We start from the raw sequence: 15,254 nt of genomic DNA on the forward strand, positions 1-15,254 counted from the left end.
CCGCCTGCCTCTGCCTCCCGAGTGCTGGGATTAAAGGCGTGCGCCACCATGCCCAGCTATCATTTTTATTTTATGTGTATGACTGTATCGCTTGCATGTATGTGAGTGCACCCATGTCACGCAATGCCACGGAGGTCAGAAAAGGGCTTCAGATTCCCCTGGAACTGGAGTTAAGGACGGTTTGTAGCTGCCGTGTGGGTGCTGGGAATTGAACCTGGGTCCTCTGCAAGAGCAGTCAGTGTTCTTTGCTGAGCCATCTCTCCAGCCCCTTAAAATTTTTTTGAAAAATTATTTTTATGTTTTGCTTGCATGTATGTAAATGCATCGTGTGTGAAATGCCCGAGGAGGCCTGAAAAGGGCATTGTGTCCCCTGAAACTGGATAGATGGTTGTTAGCCGCCATGTGGGTGCTGGGAAATGAATCCAGACCCTCTGCAAGAGCAGCCAGTGCTCTTAACTGCTGAGCCAACTCTCCAGCCGAGTCCTCCTTTCTTGAAGTTTTGAGGGACTTCTGCTTCCTAGCTCTTTCCAGTAGTTGTATATCAGTTCATGGTTTCCTAAGTTCCTAGAAGATTTTTCTCCAGTTGTTGACTTTTCTCTGGGTCTTAGAACCAGCCACAGGTGTGGGATTCTGTTATGCTTGAGTTCCCTCCTGTTTAGCTTATGTCCTCTGCTTTTTTTTTTTTTTGTAAACAATCAACATGTATTTATTTGTTCTATATTGTAAAGGTTGAAACCAACTTCATTTAAAAGAACAGAGGCGAAACAACACCACAGCTCAAGATACAGAGTTTTATACAAAAGTCAAGGAAAGCACAGAGTGTCTAAGGGCGGTAAAGTGGCCGGGGGGTGGGGGGTGGGCAGGTGGCAGAAGCAAGCAGATCTCTGAGTTCCAGAAGGCTGGGCAGCTTGGGTCAGGGCTCCTGACTGGAGACTAAAGTAGGTTTTTCCCAGGTACTTACAAGCTTTGAGGTTTTTCCAGAACACAGCAGCATGTGTTTTGAAAGGGCTATCCAACATGTTGGGGTCTCCTAGCAGGTTCTGAATAGAGAGCAAGATGATTCTGACATCATTGACATCATCCAGGATGACCATTTATCATTGAGGGTGCTATGTCCAAGGGAGGTAGTGTGGTGTTTCACTGTGTCTCTGTCATAAGAGTGGCCACTGAGGAACTCTTAGGAGAGTTGAGACCTAAGAGCCTCAAAGCTGTATCAGCTGCTCCATGGATGGGTCCTATCCATTTGAAAAGAAAGTCTGATTCAGGGAGGAAAGAGGTGCCTGTATCATTGATCATGAGGGCCACAGCTCCAGCTGTAGCCTGTTGCCCACATGGCCTGGATGCCCCCCCCCTGGTTGGGGTCCTTTGGGGGCCAAGGTGATGCTGGCAGCAGTGGGTCATGGTTCTGTGAGGGCATTAAAACAGTGCTAGCTAGCCGGGCATGGTGGCACACGCCTGTAGTCCCAGCACTCAGGAGGCAGAGGCAGGTGGATCTCTGTGAGTTCAAGGCCAGTCTGGTCTACATAGTGAGTTCCAGGACAGCTGGGGCTATAGGGAGACCCTGCCTCAAAAAGATTAAAAAGAAAACAAAAAACAGTGCTAGCAAGGAGACAGGAGATAACATCACTGCAACTCTGACCTCTGCCTTTAACAACTTGTGTGATTAGGGGTCTGTTTTGTTCTTTGTTGTTGTATGTTTGTTTGTTTTTTTCTGAGACTGGGTCTCCCTGTAGCCTCAGCTGGTCTGGAACTGGCTATGTAGACCAGGCTGGCCTCTATGTCACAGAATCACCTGCCTCTGCCTCCTGAGTGCTGGGATCAAGGTGTGCACCACCATGCCCAGGCTGTTCTGTTATTTGAGACAGGGTCTCACTCTAGTCCATGCTTACCTAGATCTGGAGATCCTTCTGCCTCACAGCCTTCTGAGTTCTGGGGTGAGAGGCATGTTTTACTGCATCTGATTCCAACTTCTTGATTCTGAATGTGGGACGGTGTTGTTTAGTTTCATGTCACTGGCTCAGCAACATCTCAGGTGGTCCCCAGTGAAACCCGTGGAGTTTGTTTTTTTGAGTGTGGTGCATAGGGCACCCAGGCCCCTCACTGTCAGGTGCTCTCTACCCTTCAGCCCCACCCAGTGTCCTTCCTCTTCTCCATTGTAGACCTTTGTCACCTAAGTCACAGCTCCCTGCCCAGGAGACATTTATTGAGTGTCCATAAGGTGGCAGTGCTGGGACTAGAGATATGGTTCAGTGGTTAAGAGCAGTGTCTGCTCTTGCAGAGCACCTGGGTTTGATTCCCAGCACCCACATAACAGCTAACAACTGTCCTGTAGCTCAAGTTCAAGATGGCAGTGCCAGCCTAGTATAGGGGTTAAAGCTGCAAACAAACCCTTGGGTGACTGGGAGGCCACTTAGGACACCTGAGGGAAGAGACACGACCCTTTGAGAGTTCAGGCTGCAGACAGACTTCCTGCCCATCACAACCCCCTTCCCTGGCAATCTCCAGGTCCTCAGGTCCCTGGACACCCAACTGAGGCACCCTGAGGCAGGTATCCTTGGTGGGCATGGCCATTTGGCTTTGATGAGTTTCTGACTACAGTGAACTATGGAGTTGAGGCTTCTTGCCAAGTTGATGGGGTACCTCAAAGCCCCTTTGGTGTTCCTGAGTCAGGGATCTCAGCCTCCTACAGAGGGTTGGAGGAGCAAGTGAGGGTAGTCAGAGGCGCCTCTTCTATCTGCTTCTAGTTCATGCTGTTACAGATACAGGGACAGACAGCCCCCCCACAGCCCCACCTCAAGGCATCAGTTACCCCAGTTTACATCTGGGGACATAAGGTGTCTGGGTGGTCAGCCAGGCCCTTCATCAGAGTCCCCAGGGCACTTTCACCAGCTCTCTGGAGGTGACCTGGTCATGTTCCACTGTCCCTTGCAAGCAGGAAGGTCACCAGGATTTTAGGCAGCTTGAGGCAGGGCCTTTTCCCCTGGGCAGCTGCAGGCCAGGGAGGTGGCTAGGTGCCCGACCGCTGGGCTCTGCAATGGTCAGAGACCCCTCGGTGTTAGCTCAAGCTGTGGTCCTCTGTACTCCAGAGGCTGGGGCAGGAGGGAATTAAGCCAGCTTGGACCACACAGGAACAGGTGTTCTGATCTGCATGGCTCACCTGGCTGGCACCTCGGGTTGATTTAGCCATTCCCCTGCCTCAGACCTTCTAGCCTCAAACCAGCCAGCACCTTCTGGGCACCTCGACTCCATCTCTCTCCTTCACCCTCCACCCTCCATAGGTGGACTTCAAGGGGCACTGGGAAGGTTCTGGAACCTTTTTTCTCCCCACACAAGTTCTGTGTTCAGAGCCCAGGCAGACCTTGAGTTTGTTGCAGTCCTGACTCAGCGTCTCAAGTGTGGGGATCACAGTGGGGCGGGACTCAGCTTCCAGAGCCTCTGCCAGCCCAGACCTACATGCCATCTTGTGCGCCAGCTTCCTGCTGCAGAGGCTTGGGGGACTTGGGGGCCCTGCAGGGCAGTGAAGCTCTCTTTTCCATGGGGTAGCAGAGGCTGGAGGGGTACGTTTTGAGGCCTCAAGCCACCACCGTCTCCGACCTCAAAGACACCAAGAGCCAGTGTTGGTGTCCTTTACTGGGGATGATACAGGACACCACCTTTGCTGGTTCCCCTCCTAAGTGTCCTCCGAGTCGTTTAATTTAGCCAGATGTGGTGGTGCACACCTGTCATCCCAGGTCATCCTCAGCTACATAGCGATTTTGAGGTCTATTTGGGCTACATGAAACAATCTATAAAACCCCAGATAGATGATTGATTGATTGATTGATTGATTGATTGAAGGAAACAGGCTAGAGCTCAGCTTCATAGAGCACCCAGATTTGGGGGGTGCAGTGGTCTCTGTGGCTGGAGTCAGCGCTGTGTGCTGGACACGTTGGGGGATAGTAGGGCCCCCTTTGGAGTCACATCAGTTGGGACAAACTTGTGACTTCCCTACCACATGCCTTCTGTGGCAGCCACGTTGGGGCTTTGCATCCCCTAAGGTCCCAGGCAGTTAAGGTTAGACTGTGTGACACCAGGGAAGCTCCTGCTGTTCTTCACCCTGCCCATCTCCCCACAGCTGTCCAGCCCTGAGAGAGAAGTGGAGAGGGACGTCTTCCTGTACAGAGCCTACCTGGCACAGGTGAGTGTGGTCCAAGAGTGACACCCACAGCCAGGGTTGGGGCAAGGGACTGGGAAGGGGCATAGGGCAATGGGTGGGGAAGCATGGCTGAACAGTCAGTCTGTGTGACTGTCCCAGGAAGCACATCTGTTACTGAGGCCCTTGGCAACCAGGCTAAGGGGCCTATGCCAGGATTCCTTGATTGTTTACATTTTATTGGAGGGGTCTGGTTGTTTGGTCAGAGGACAACTTGTGGGAATTGGTTCTCTCTTTCTACCATATGGATCCCAGGGATTGAACTTAGGTCATCAGGCTTGGCAGCAAGTCTCTCTACCTCATGATTCATCTTGCCAACCTTTTATTTTTTGAAGTTTCACTGTGTTACCCAGGCTGAACTCCCAAACACCTGGGCTCAAGGGATACGCCTACTTCAGCCTCCTGAGTAGCTCCATTACAGGTGTGCCAGGATGTCAACTGTTTTTGCCCTGACCCACGCAGGGAGTATAGGACCTAGGATGAAGCTGGTGGTGCAGGTTCTGAGGCTGGTCTGGCTGGTCTGTCAGGCTGCACCTCTGGGGCATATGAGCCCCATCTGGTCAGAGTGAAGGAGAGAGATCTTAAGTGTCCCTAGAAATATGTTTTTGAACAGGTTCTTTCTATGTAGCCTAGGCTATCCTCAAACCTGAGTCCTGTCTCAGCCTCCTCAGTGCTGGAGTGACAGGCCTGTGCCCTGGGCAGGGCTCGGGTTGTTTTTAGAATGTATGGTGCACCCTCATGTGTCTCATGTGGGTAACGATGCATTGAAAACCATAGTGCAGCTGACCCTGGTAGCACATACCTGTCACTCGAGTACTGTGGAGGTGAAGGCAGAATGATTAGGAGTTCTAGCCTGGGCTAGAAGGACTGAAGCAAGGGGTAAGGGCCCTTGGCCCCATAGGTGGCCACAGGTCAGCCAGGAGGCCTGCTGTGTGCAGGAGGGCGGGGCAGTACAGATACCCTGCCATCCCCATGCTGCCAGTGCTACCTTGTCCTAGTGACACCCATTTTCATCTGTCCCCTCACCTGTAGTGAACAACTATGGAGGAACCATGACCTGCCATGGTCCCCCTACAGTAGTGTGGTGAAGTGGTGAGGGTACACCTGGCTACCTCGATGCAGGTACGGGTGATGGTCTCCTGGCTTGGACAGCTCCATATGGGAATGACCAGACTTAGTCAGCCCCAGGCAGCAAGTGACTCACTGCATTTGACTTCCCCCCACCCCCATGGTGCTGGCAGTCAGGCTGACAACGCAGAGTCCTTTAGGCAGGCAAGGCTGATTCGAGGTTGTTGTGACTGCAGAGGAAGTATGGTGTGGTCCTGGACGAGATCAAGCCCTCCTCTGCCCCAGAGCTCCAGGCTGTACGAATGCTCGCCGAGTACCTTGCTAACGAGAGCCAGAGGTGAGGCCTGACTGGGGCCAGTGGCCTGGGGGACTACTGTTTATTCCAGCCCATATAGGGGAGGAGAGTTGCCCTTTCTACCTGCCTCTTCATTTCCTGGTGCCTGTTTCTCGCTCCCGCCCAGTAGAGGCAGCAATGGACCTTGTTTCAGAGTGCTCACAGGGATGGGGGTGTGACTCTTTGGGAGAGAGGAAATTTAGCCTGCACATGGGTCTTGACTTATATTCCCAGCAAAGAAGAAGGCATGGGGGCTTTAGGGATGGTTCACCAAGCCCTATCCCAGAGCCTTATACTCAGTCTTGCAAGGGACCCAGGAACAGTCTCCTCCTGCCAGCCTGGCTGGCCAGCACACAGGGCAGGTGGGGTGCGTCCTGCCTGCCTCACCAGAGCTCAGGCCTCTGTGTGGGCCCAGCACAAGACCCTGACCCAGAGGCCTTTGAGATTCCTGTCCCTGTCTCTGCAGGTGGGCACCTTCTGAGCCAGGGTGGGATGCAAACGGCCTCTGCCGTCGCTGTGTGGCCCCTCCCTCTCGAACCACAGTTTGCCCAGCAGGCCTAGAATACCTGTTCCCACTCTCACAAGCCTCAGTTTTACCATTTGCATCAGGGTGAATTTGGCTTGAGGTGTCAAGGGCCTCATACTCACGGGCATGTTGGGTTGTCTGGTACTCTTCCTACTGCTGTGCACCCTTGGGACCTGACCCACCTTTTCTGGTCTCCTAAAGAATGGGTCTCCTCATGGTCACAGGGCTGAGGCTACCTCCTGCCTTAGCCTTAGGCCCTGAACAGCTGCATCTCACAGGGATGCCATTGTGGCGGAGCTGGACCGTGAGGTGGCCAGAAGTGTAGACGTGACTAACACTACCTTCCTGCTCATGGCTGCCTCTGTCTACTTCCATGATCAGAACCCGGATGCCACCCTGCGCACCCTGCACCAGGGCGACAGCCTAGAGTGGTGAGTGGCCACCTGCTCCAGAGCCCACTTTCTTTCTTTTCTGAGACAGAGTCTTGCTGAGCCCCAGGCAGAGCCTGAACTCCAGGGCTGGAGCAGTCCTCCTGTGTCAGCCTCTCTAGGAGCTGGGATTATAGCTGTGCACTGCCACCGGGACATAGGACTGTGACTGACACTCATAAGGGCATGACTTGAGCACCTGGGCAGGCAGGACAGAGGCAAGCTGGGCTCCTAGTCTCACCCTTTCACCCTCTAGTGAGCAGCCTTCACACCTAATTACCCCTTAAAGGTCATTTCTCCCAGGACTCTGGGTGCTGGGTTGAACCTAGGGCCACCAGGCCAGCCCCCAGCAGTTACATTGCAGTGTGAACTCTGGAGGGACTGTCTTCTCACAGCAGGGACATCCAGGCCTCGCTAGTGTCACTATGGGAACAGTGAATGAGGTTGCTGTGAGCTGAGCGAGGCCAGACCTCCTATGTCAGGCTGGGGACTTTGGTCCCTGGACACAGCTGGCCTGCAGCTCCAAGGACACGGCTCCTCTGCTCAAAACCTGCAGCTCCCAGGACAGAAAAGAAAGCATCTCTGTCCCTAGGGCCAGGGACTCCCCACTGGCATCCCCCACCCCAGGCAGCTCTCGCCTGCAGTGTCCAGGGTGGCCTTATCCCTCCCCCATCCCCCTTGATGGACTCATCCATTAGCCTGTCAGTCCAGGAAAGCTTCTGTGCAGTTCAGTGAAGGGTGCTTGCCAAGCACAGGCCAGGCCCTGGGCTCCAGTATGGCTCTGTGGAAAAGAACAGAAACAAAACTCCAAGTAGCCACTACCCAGATAGCTCGGTAAACTCAATGGGTTATTTAAAAAAAAAAACGTGGGGCTGGACAGGTGGCTCAGTGGTGGTTAAGAGCACCGGCTGCTCTGGCAGAGGACTAAGTTCTGTTCCCAGCACCCACATGGTGGCTAGCAACCATCAGTAACTCTAGTTCCAGGGAGAGGCAATGCTTTCTTCTGCCCTCTGCAGGTATTGCATTCATGTGGTACTTAACATATATGCAGGCAAAACTCTTAAATACGTAAAATAAAAAATAAATTTAAGGGGCTGGAGAGATAGCGATTAAGAGCACTGGCTGCTCTTGCAGAGGACCCAGATTCAATTCCCAGCACCCACATGGTGGCTAACTACCATCTAGCTCCAGTGCCAGGAGACCTGACACCCTCTTCTGTGGGCACTGCATGACACGGGTGCACCTACCTACATGCAGGCAATACATGCTTACACATAAAATAAAAGTAATAAAAAATTAAAGAAAAAGAAAATATTAAATTTAAGGTGCTGGAGAGATGACTCAGTGGTTAAGAGCACTGGCTGCTTTTGCAGAAGACCCACGTTCGAATCCCAGCATCCACATGGTGGCTAACAACCATCTGTAACTCCAGTTCCAGGGGATTCGATGCCCTCTTTTGACCTCTGCAAGCATTGCATGACATGGGTACATTTACATATATGCAGGCATAATACTCATACACATAAAAATAAATCAAGCCAGGCATGGTGGCATACACCTTTAATCCCATCACTCAGGAGGCAGAGGCAGGCAGATCTCTGTGAGTTGGAGGCCAGCTTGGTCTACATAGCAAGTTCCAGGCCAGCAGGGACCACATGGGGACCTTGTCAAAAAGACCAAAAACAAAAAATATAATAATAATAATAATAAAATAATAAATTTAAAAACATTTTTTGTGTTTTTGCTACAGGGTCTCCCTGTAGCCCCAGCTGGCCTGGAACTCACTATGTAGACCAGGCTGGTCTTGATCTCACAGAGATCTGTCTGCCTCTGGCTCCTGAGTGCTGGGATTAAAGGCATGTGCCACCATGCTTGCCCCCCCCCAAATTTTTTTAATGTTTTAAATAATAAAAAGACTTGGAAGTAGGACAGAGGTCAGAGAGCTGGCTCAAGGGTAAAGGTGCTTCCTGCTAAGCCTACCAACCTGAGCTCAAGCCCTGGAACCCATGTAGTGGGAGTTGAGAACCTCCTACAAGTCGTCCTTTGACCTCAAACACACAAAATACGTGCTGGCACTAAAATAAGTAAAATTTGGAAAAAAGAAAAAGTAGGAAGGGGTCAAGCTGGGAAGAAGTTTCTAGAGGGAGTGGGAGAGTAGTGGAGGGTGAATATGATCAGAATAGATAAATGAGTGTATGAAATGTAATGACAAAAGACTAGGTGTGGTGGCACCCACCTATGAATCCAGCAACTAGATCAAAGCTGGTTATTTTATCCCAGCATTTGGAGGTAGAAACAGGAGGGTCTGGAATTCAATGTCATCTTCAGCTACCTAGCAAATTCTAGACCAGGACTACATGAGACCCTGTCTTTCAAAGAAAAAAGGCTAATGCACATGGCCTCGTGTTCAGTACAGTGTCACTGCTGGAAGAAAAATAACTAGGGAAAGCCCAGTTGAACTCTGGTGGGTGAGCTGCCACTTCCCCAGGCATCTGCCATCCTCAGGATGAGGGGCTGGTTCCTGCCTAGAGGGAAAACAGACAGGTAGCCACAAAAGCCATCTTCCTGGGGGCTAAGGGGAAGGTATATCAGGGCCCTGCCCTCAGTGTCAGTCACTTGCATGGAAGCAGGGGCATGCCTGTGCCCCACCTTACTTGGCCTCAAGGTGTTGTCAGTGGGGGTTTCTCCCCCAAGACCCCAGCCCTAGTGGGTTCACTGATAAAGTCTTGTGGGGGAGGCACTTGGCAAGCCCAGACAGCACGCTGACCACCTTGTCTACCTGTCTACAGCACAGCCATGACGGTTCAGATTCTGCTCAAGCTGGACCGGCTGGACCTGGCCCGGTGAGCTGAGGCCTTCCTGGCTTATTTCCTTCTATCCTTTTTCTAGCCCTCGCCTGAGATCTTTGCTGGGGACAAGGGCATGAGTGCTGTGCCTCACTTTCCCACTGTGAGATTGTGGGTGCTGTGGGTGGCAGGCTGAGGGTGGGCTTCATGGAGCATGCAGGAGGCCAGTCCCCATGATAGCCCTAATGGTACTGGGTGGGGGGTGTTGTTGCTCCATGGTAGGGGCTTTTGAGCACATACAATACTCAGAATTCACCCCCAGCCCCACACAGTGGAACCCTGTCCCCAAGGAATGTTTTTGTCTGGAGTCCCACCATTTGGGACTCAGTAGGGCAGTGGATGGGACAGCACATCCTACTTCATTGCTCAGCGCTTCCTTTCCTGTGCCCTAGGAAGGAGCTGAAGAGGATGCAGGACCAAGACGAGGATGCCACCCTCACCCAGCTGGCCACTGCCTGGGTCAACCTGGCTGTGGTGAGCCCCAAGGGTCCAAGAATTGTCACTGCCAAGGCCAAGTGCACCTTCCCTGCCTCGTCAGCAACCTGACCTTGGCAGAGCCAGGTGGACACTGGGCACTGGCTTCCCACCTGGTGGCCTGACAGCCAACCTGCCTCCTGAGTCCCCCCGGGTTTGAGGCAGCTCAGCCATCCGTTCTAGGCTCCTGGGACTGGGCTGGTGACAGGCTGAGCATCCTTAGTCCTCTCTGCCCCGACTGTCCTGTCTCCTCGCAGCAGCTCCTGTTCTGGCTCCTGACATTTGGCCTCCTTTTCTGAGCCCTTTTGTCTGAGTTTTTACAAGTGAGCCCATGGCCTCTGACCTCACCCAGGGCCTCACATGACCATTCTGTTGGGTGGGAATAACCCCGATAGAGCTTTCTGGAAGGTTTACTTACTCGTTTGTAGCTTGGATTTTTTTAAATTTAATTTTATTTATTTTATTTTTTTCTGGTATTGGGATAGAACCCAATACCTGCATGTCTGACAAGTGCTGTACTGCTGAGCTATAGCACAAATATTTATTTATAATTTAGTTTTTAGGCTTTTGTTTGTCTTTTTTTGTTTGTTTGTGACAGGTCTCTTCTTTGTTTTGTTAGCTCAGGCTGGTCTCAAACTGGTCATGTAGCTGAGGCTGGTCTTGATCCTCTTGCCTTTGTCACTCTAGTACTGAGATTACAGACATGAACCACTAGGCCTGGTCCCAGCCCCATTTTTTAAATTTTGTTTTGAGATAGGGCCTCAGCAAGTTGTTCAGTCTGGTCTTGAACTTGTAGTTCTGGCAAGACTTGAACTTTGATTTTGTATTGTTTTAGACTTCTTTACTTATGTCAGGGAGCAGGCAGGATGTACATGTGTACTTGTGGAGGTCAGAGAACAGCTCTCAGGAGTCAGTTCTTGCCTTCCATCATGTGGGTCCTGGAGATCAAACACAGATCTTCAGGGTTAGCAGCGGGCACCTTTACCACTGAGCCTTCTTACCAGCCCAAGACTTGAGCTTTTTGTCTTCCTGCCTTGGCCTCCAGAGTAGCCAGGATGACAGGCAGGTACCAGCAAGCCCAGCTTTTTACTATTTTAAGGCAGGATCTCCCTGTGTATCCCAGGCTGACCTTGAACATTTTTGAAAAAATATTTTATTATTTTTATTTTATGTGTGTGCACGTATTGCCTGCATGTAGTTAAGTGCACCTGTGTCATGCAGTGCCCATGGAAGACAGAAGAGGCTGTTGGATCCCCTGGAACTGGAGTTATGGACAGTTGTTAGGGGCCATGTGGGTGGTGGGATTCGAACCCGGGTCTCCTGCAAGAACAACAAGTGTTCTTAACCACTGAGCTATCTCTCCAGCCCCTGAACATTTTTTTCACAGTCTGTCTTGACCTCAGGACCCCCACTGACATGTCACACCATGTAGTGAGCAAGGGGCTAGCTTGGGGTTGGTGGTCATTGGGTAGACACTGCCTCTGATGGCTCCTGTGTCCCCTTTGGTCCCAGCACACCCTGTGTCTTCCCTGGAAGTCTGTTTCCATGGCCACAAACAGTACTTGGAGTTGGATGTCATGGCAGTGGGGACTTGTGAGGTGGCCTGTGTCCTAGCCACTCTTTCTGGGGTCTATTTGGGGAAGGAGCCTGGGCTGTGGGGGTAGCGGGCAGGGCCAGCCATGACAGGAAGCATCCCACAGGGCGGTGAGAAACTGCAGGAGGCCTACTACATCTTCCAGGAGCTGGCAGACAAGTGTTCTGCCACACTGCTGCTTCTCAATGGCCAGGCAGCCTGCCACTCCGCACAGGGTCGCTGGGAGGCCGCTGAGGGCGTGCTGCAGGAGGCGTTGGACAAGGTGAGTAGGGGCGTGGGGGGATCTAACACCTACTGCCACGCAGACTCAAGTGAAATCCCTAACTGTAGCTTGTCACAAATGGGAGGCACCTTGGGTGACCTGAGCCAAACTGATACTTGCTGTCTCCCCAGCTGTCTGCTGTGAGGGCCTCCAGGGTGACCCCTCACCCAAGCTCTCAATTGGAAAGTTTTCATTTTTGTTGTGAGATTGGGGTCTTGCTGTGGACCCCAGGCTAGCCTCAAACTCTATCAGTCCTTGTTCTGTAGCTCCCAGTGCTGGGGTGACAGGCCTGCCAGCACCTGCTTCTCTGACTTAGAGACACTCACCAGCAGACATCTGGGGGCTGGGCATGCAGACTGAGATATCTCCTGGTCCTTAGTAGTAGGTCAGGGATATGGCTGAGGTGAAGTGCTTGCCTTTGGGTGCACGGCAAAAAGGAGGGCCTGGGGGAGGCAGGCCAGCTAGCGGGCACACCCCTCTACCCCTTATATCTGTGAAGACTGAGTTTCCATCAGAAAGAGTCAGAGGCAGGATTGAGTTTGAGGCCAACCTGTGCTATATAGTGAGACCATGTCTCCAAAGTCCTGACTCCCAAACCAAGAAAGTTGTGTGTACAGTGAACCTTGGCAGGGCAGGCCTGTCTACTTGTTCTGGGTGGCACAGGGATGTGTGCCAAATACACACTACCACCAGCTGTATGCCAGCCCTAGGTCTCCTGTCAGATCTGTGATGTGCTGGGCCTCAGGCTGTGTCCACATCCAGCAGGTGAGCCACAGACTCCCACCTAACCTGAGGACAACAGGGAACTCTGTGGCCACAGCCCTCAGGGGACTGTTGTGGGACTAGGTGGCTCTTGTCCCCACACACCTACACATCACCTGGAGGTGGCCCTCTCTGACTGGTTGACCCATGTCTTGCTTGTGATCTGAATCCAGAGTGCTCACAGCCTCTTCTCTGTTCTTTTTTGGGAATCGGGGAGACACAAGTCTACTTCTGCAGCTTAGGCTGGCCTGGAACTTGCAACCCTCCTGCCTCAGCCTCCCCAGCGTTAGGATGACAGGCCTGTGCCACCATGCCTACCTGCCCATTCCTGTTAGTTCCACCTCACTGCTATGTCAGTGCCAGCTCCCCCTGACAGTGAGTCTGGGGCACAGAGGAGTTAGGACTCCATTAGGTGCCTGACTGAGGTCCTGGATAGCTGCCCACTTCCAGTAGACCTCTGTTTCAGCCACCAGGCCCTGACTAGGCTGGCCCAGGAGCCTAGGGGAAGGACTGTCCTGGAGGCTTCTGGAAATGTCTCAGCAGCTTCCTGGGGAGACTTCCCAGCCTGTTTGCCGATGAGACTGAGGGTCTGCTCTACCCCCTTCCAAGGCCACTGCCTTACTGAGAGCACTTGGGGAGTGACTGGGACAGACTGACCCTGCCCTATTAGTGGCCTCTGGTTGCTTTCTGCCCAGGGCAGCCAAGGGCATGCTGAACAGGACATGGTGTGGGACTGGTGGGTTGGGGCATGGGCTTGGTAACTGTCTGTCCCCTGTGTTTTCAGGACAGTGGCCACCCTGAGACCCTCATCAACCTTATTGTACTGTCACAGCACCTAGGCAAGCCCCCTGAGGTAAGTTGCCGCTTGGCACAGGCCTGGACCTCTTCAGGGTGGTGGTGGGGCCCTGACAGGCAGAGTCCCAGGAAGTTGAGTCATCTGAGGGGAATAGAGGAAGTTGGGGTGCCACCCTGCATTAGTTAATCCTCATCCATTCTGTAGCTGCCCCCATTCTTACAGGGGACAATCCTGACTACTAGCAATAGGGGACCCCCCCCCCCGCAAGACAGGACAGGGCCAGACAGACATCCCTAGTGCTAGGTAGTCAGGGCTGGGCTAGAGCCACCTGGGTCTCTGCACCACACCCAGAGCTAAGTACTTACTAGTGTGGATAATGCCCTTCCCAGGCTCCTACAGGGTAGCCTGCCAGGATCGCTCCCTCACCCCACCACCTTGCTCTGCTGGGCAGAATCACTTTGGGGTCCCTTTATCTGGTTAACCTGTCCTGCCTCCCCCTCAGGTGACAAACCGATACCTGTCGCAGTTGAAGGATGCCCACAGGGCCCATCCCTTCATCAAGGAGTACCAGGCCAAGGTGAGGCAGGTGCTACTCAGGGACCCTCCTGATGGGAGAAGGCTGTGCTGTGTCCCTCACCTAACTATCATCCACATCTTTTCCCTCCCCTGCAGGAGAACGACTTTGACCGCCTGGCACTGCAGTATGTGCCCAGTGCCTGAGGGGAAGCTGCTGCCCCAGCATGCCCCTCACTTTAAGCCACATGTCATGCTCCCCATCCTCATCTGTCAATAAAGTGTCTGTGTTTCTTCTGTGCTTGCTCTGGCCACTGATGAGGGCATGTGTGAGCCAAGACTTACAGGAAAAGGTTGGTGCCAGCCCCTGTACACCACAGATCCTGTACTCTGAGGTACAGGGTGCCCCACTGTGGCCCCCAAGGTGCCCCATGTCCCTCAGTTCTCACTGGCCCTATAAGGACCCTGAGCAGCTTCAGGTGGCATGCAGGGAAACTGAGGCACAGGCCCATCAGGCAGCTGTCATGAAGGATGTTGAGATTCAAACCAGGGCCTTGGGGTGCTGGTAGGGCTGCTGCTCTGCATAGTAGGAAGGCTGCAAGGTCACTGATGGGGCCGTCTGCTGGGATTGAGACCTGCTGTGCCGGGCCCTGCCCTCCCAGGGACTTAGCCACAGTGAGGAGCCCCCATAGTAGATGGGGTGCAGCTGGACAGTAGGTAGGTGGGGGCTGAGCAGGACTGGGAGTGGGTGTGAGGGATAATCTGAGCCTCCTAGGTAGTCCCTGCAGGGCTGTGTGCCAGACTGGGTTCTGGGGGGTAGGCCTTGAAGTGGTAGACACCAGTTCTAGTGCCCTGTGATCACACCACTCCCTGAGGTCGCTGAGTAGCCCTGGTAAGTTGCCTCCCTTATCTCCCAAGAGGGAAATAAAGCCCTTGACTTTCCAGCCTAGTGGCTATCTGCATCAGGACAGCTACCTGAGACACCGCACTGGATGCCAGCTTAAGACAGTGATACCTAGCCCCATGGAGGGAGGAAATAGTGTCAACCCAGCAGTCAGTGCTGAGCCTTGGTGGCCACTTGCCAGGCCTCAGTGCCCAGGAGACCTGGTCCTCTGCCTGTATACCATAAACCACATCTCACGTGGTAGGCAGGCCTCTGGACTCTACTGCCAAGAAGAAATGGGCTGAATGGGGCCTCTTCTATTACCGTGGGTGCCGTCTGTGATCAGCAGTGAGAGCAGGGATGCTGGGGGCCCCTAGGAAGGGCCCGGTCTTGTACGGTCTGCGTCCCCAGCCTCTTGTCCCACCTAACTCAGGAGGGAATAAGGAGCCCCTGACCCACACCACACACTGGTACAGTGCAGCCAGGCATGGTGGTGAGTGTCCCCCATGTCATCTCCACACTGCAGACTATACAGTTGGACCCTGTCTCAACAAAGGTGGGGGGGGACCACACAAA

General features: G+C 53.1%; 1 protein-coding gene across 1 annotated transcript in view; it reads left to right on the forward strand.

The window, feature by feature from the left end:
• The window catches only part of Cope (coatomer protein complex subunit epsilon), a 15,485-nt gene extending 1,389 nt beyond the window's left edge, over positions 1-14,096 (forward strand). The window contains exons 2-10 of the mRNA XM_008824524.3: positions 4,115-4,177; positions 5,497-5,597; positions 6,399-6,551; positions 9,338-9,391; positions 9,787-9,868; positions 11,569-11,724; positions 13,271-13,339; positions 13,785-13,859; positions 13,955-14,096. Of these exons, the coding sequence (XP_008822746.1) occupies positions 4,115-4,177; positions 5,497-5,597; positions 6,399-6,551; positions 9,338-9,391; positions 9,787-9,868; positions 11,569-11,724; positions 13,271-13,339; positions 13,785-13,859; positions 13,955-14,002 (801 nt within the window). The 3' untranslated portion in view covers positions 14,003-14,096. The remainder of the gene's footprint in view (positions 1-4,114; positions 4,178-5,496; positions 5,598-6,398; positions 6,552-9,337; positions 9,392-9,786; positions 9,869-11,568; positions 11,725-13,270; positions 13,340-13,784; positions 13,860-13,954) is intronic.
• Positions 14,097-15,254: the final 1,158 nt, after the last annotated feature.

Source organism: Nannospalax galili, unplaced genomic scaffold, assembly GCF_000622305.1.
Source record: "Nannospalax galili isolate Female #2095 unplaced genomic scaffold, S.galili_v1.0 scaffold529, whole genome shotgun sequence".
Taxonomy (NCBI): domain Eukaryota; kingdom Metazoa; phylum Chordata; class Mammalia; order Rodentia; family Spalacidae; genus Nannospalax; species Nannospalax galili.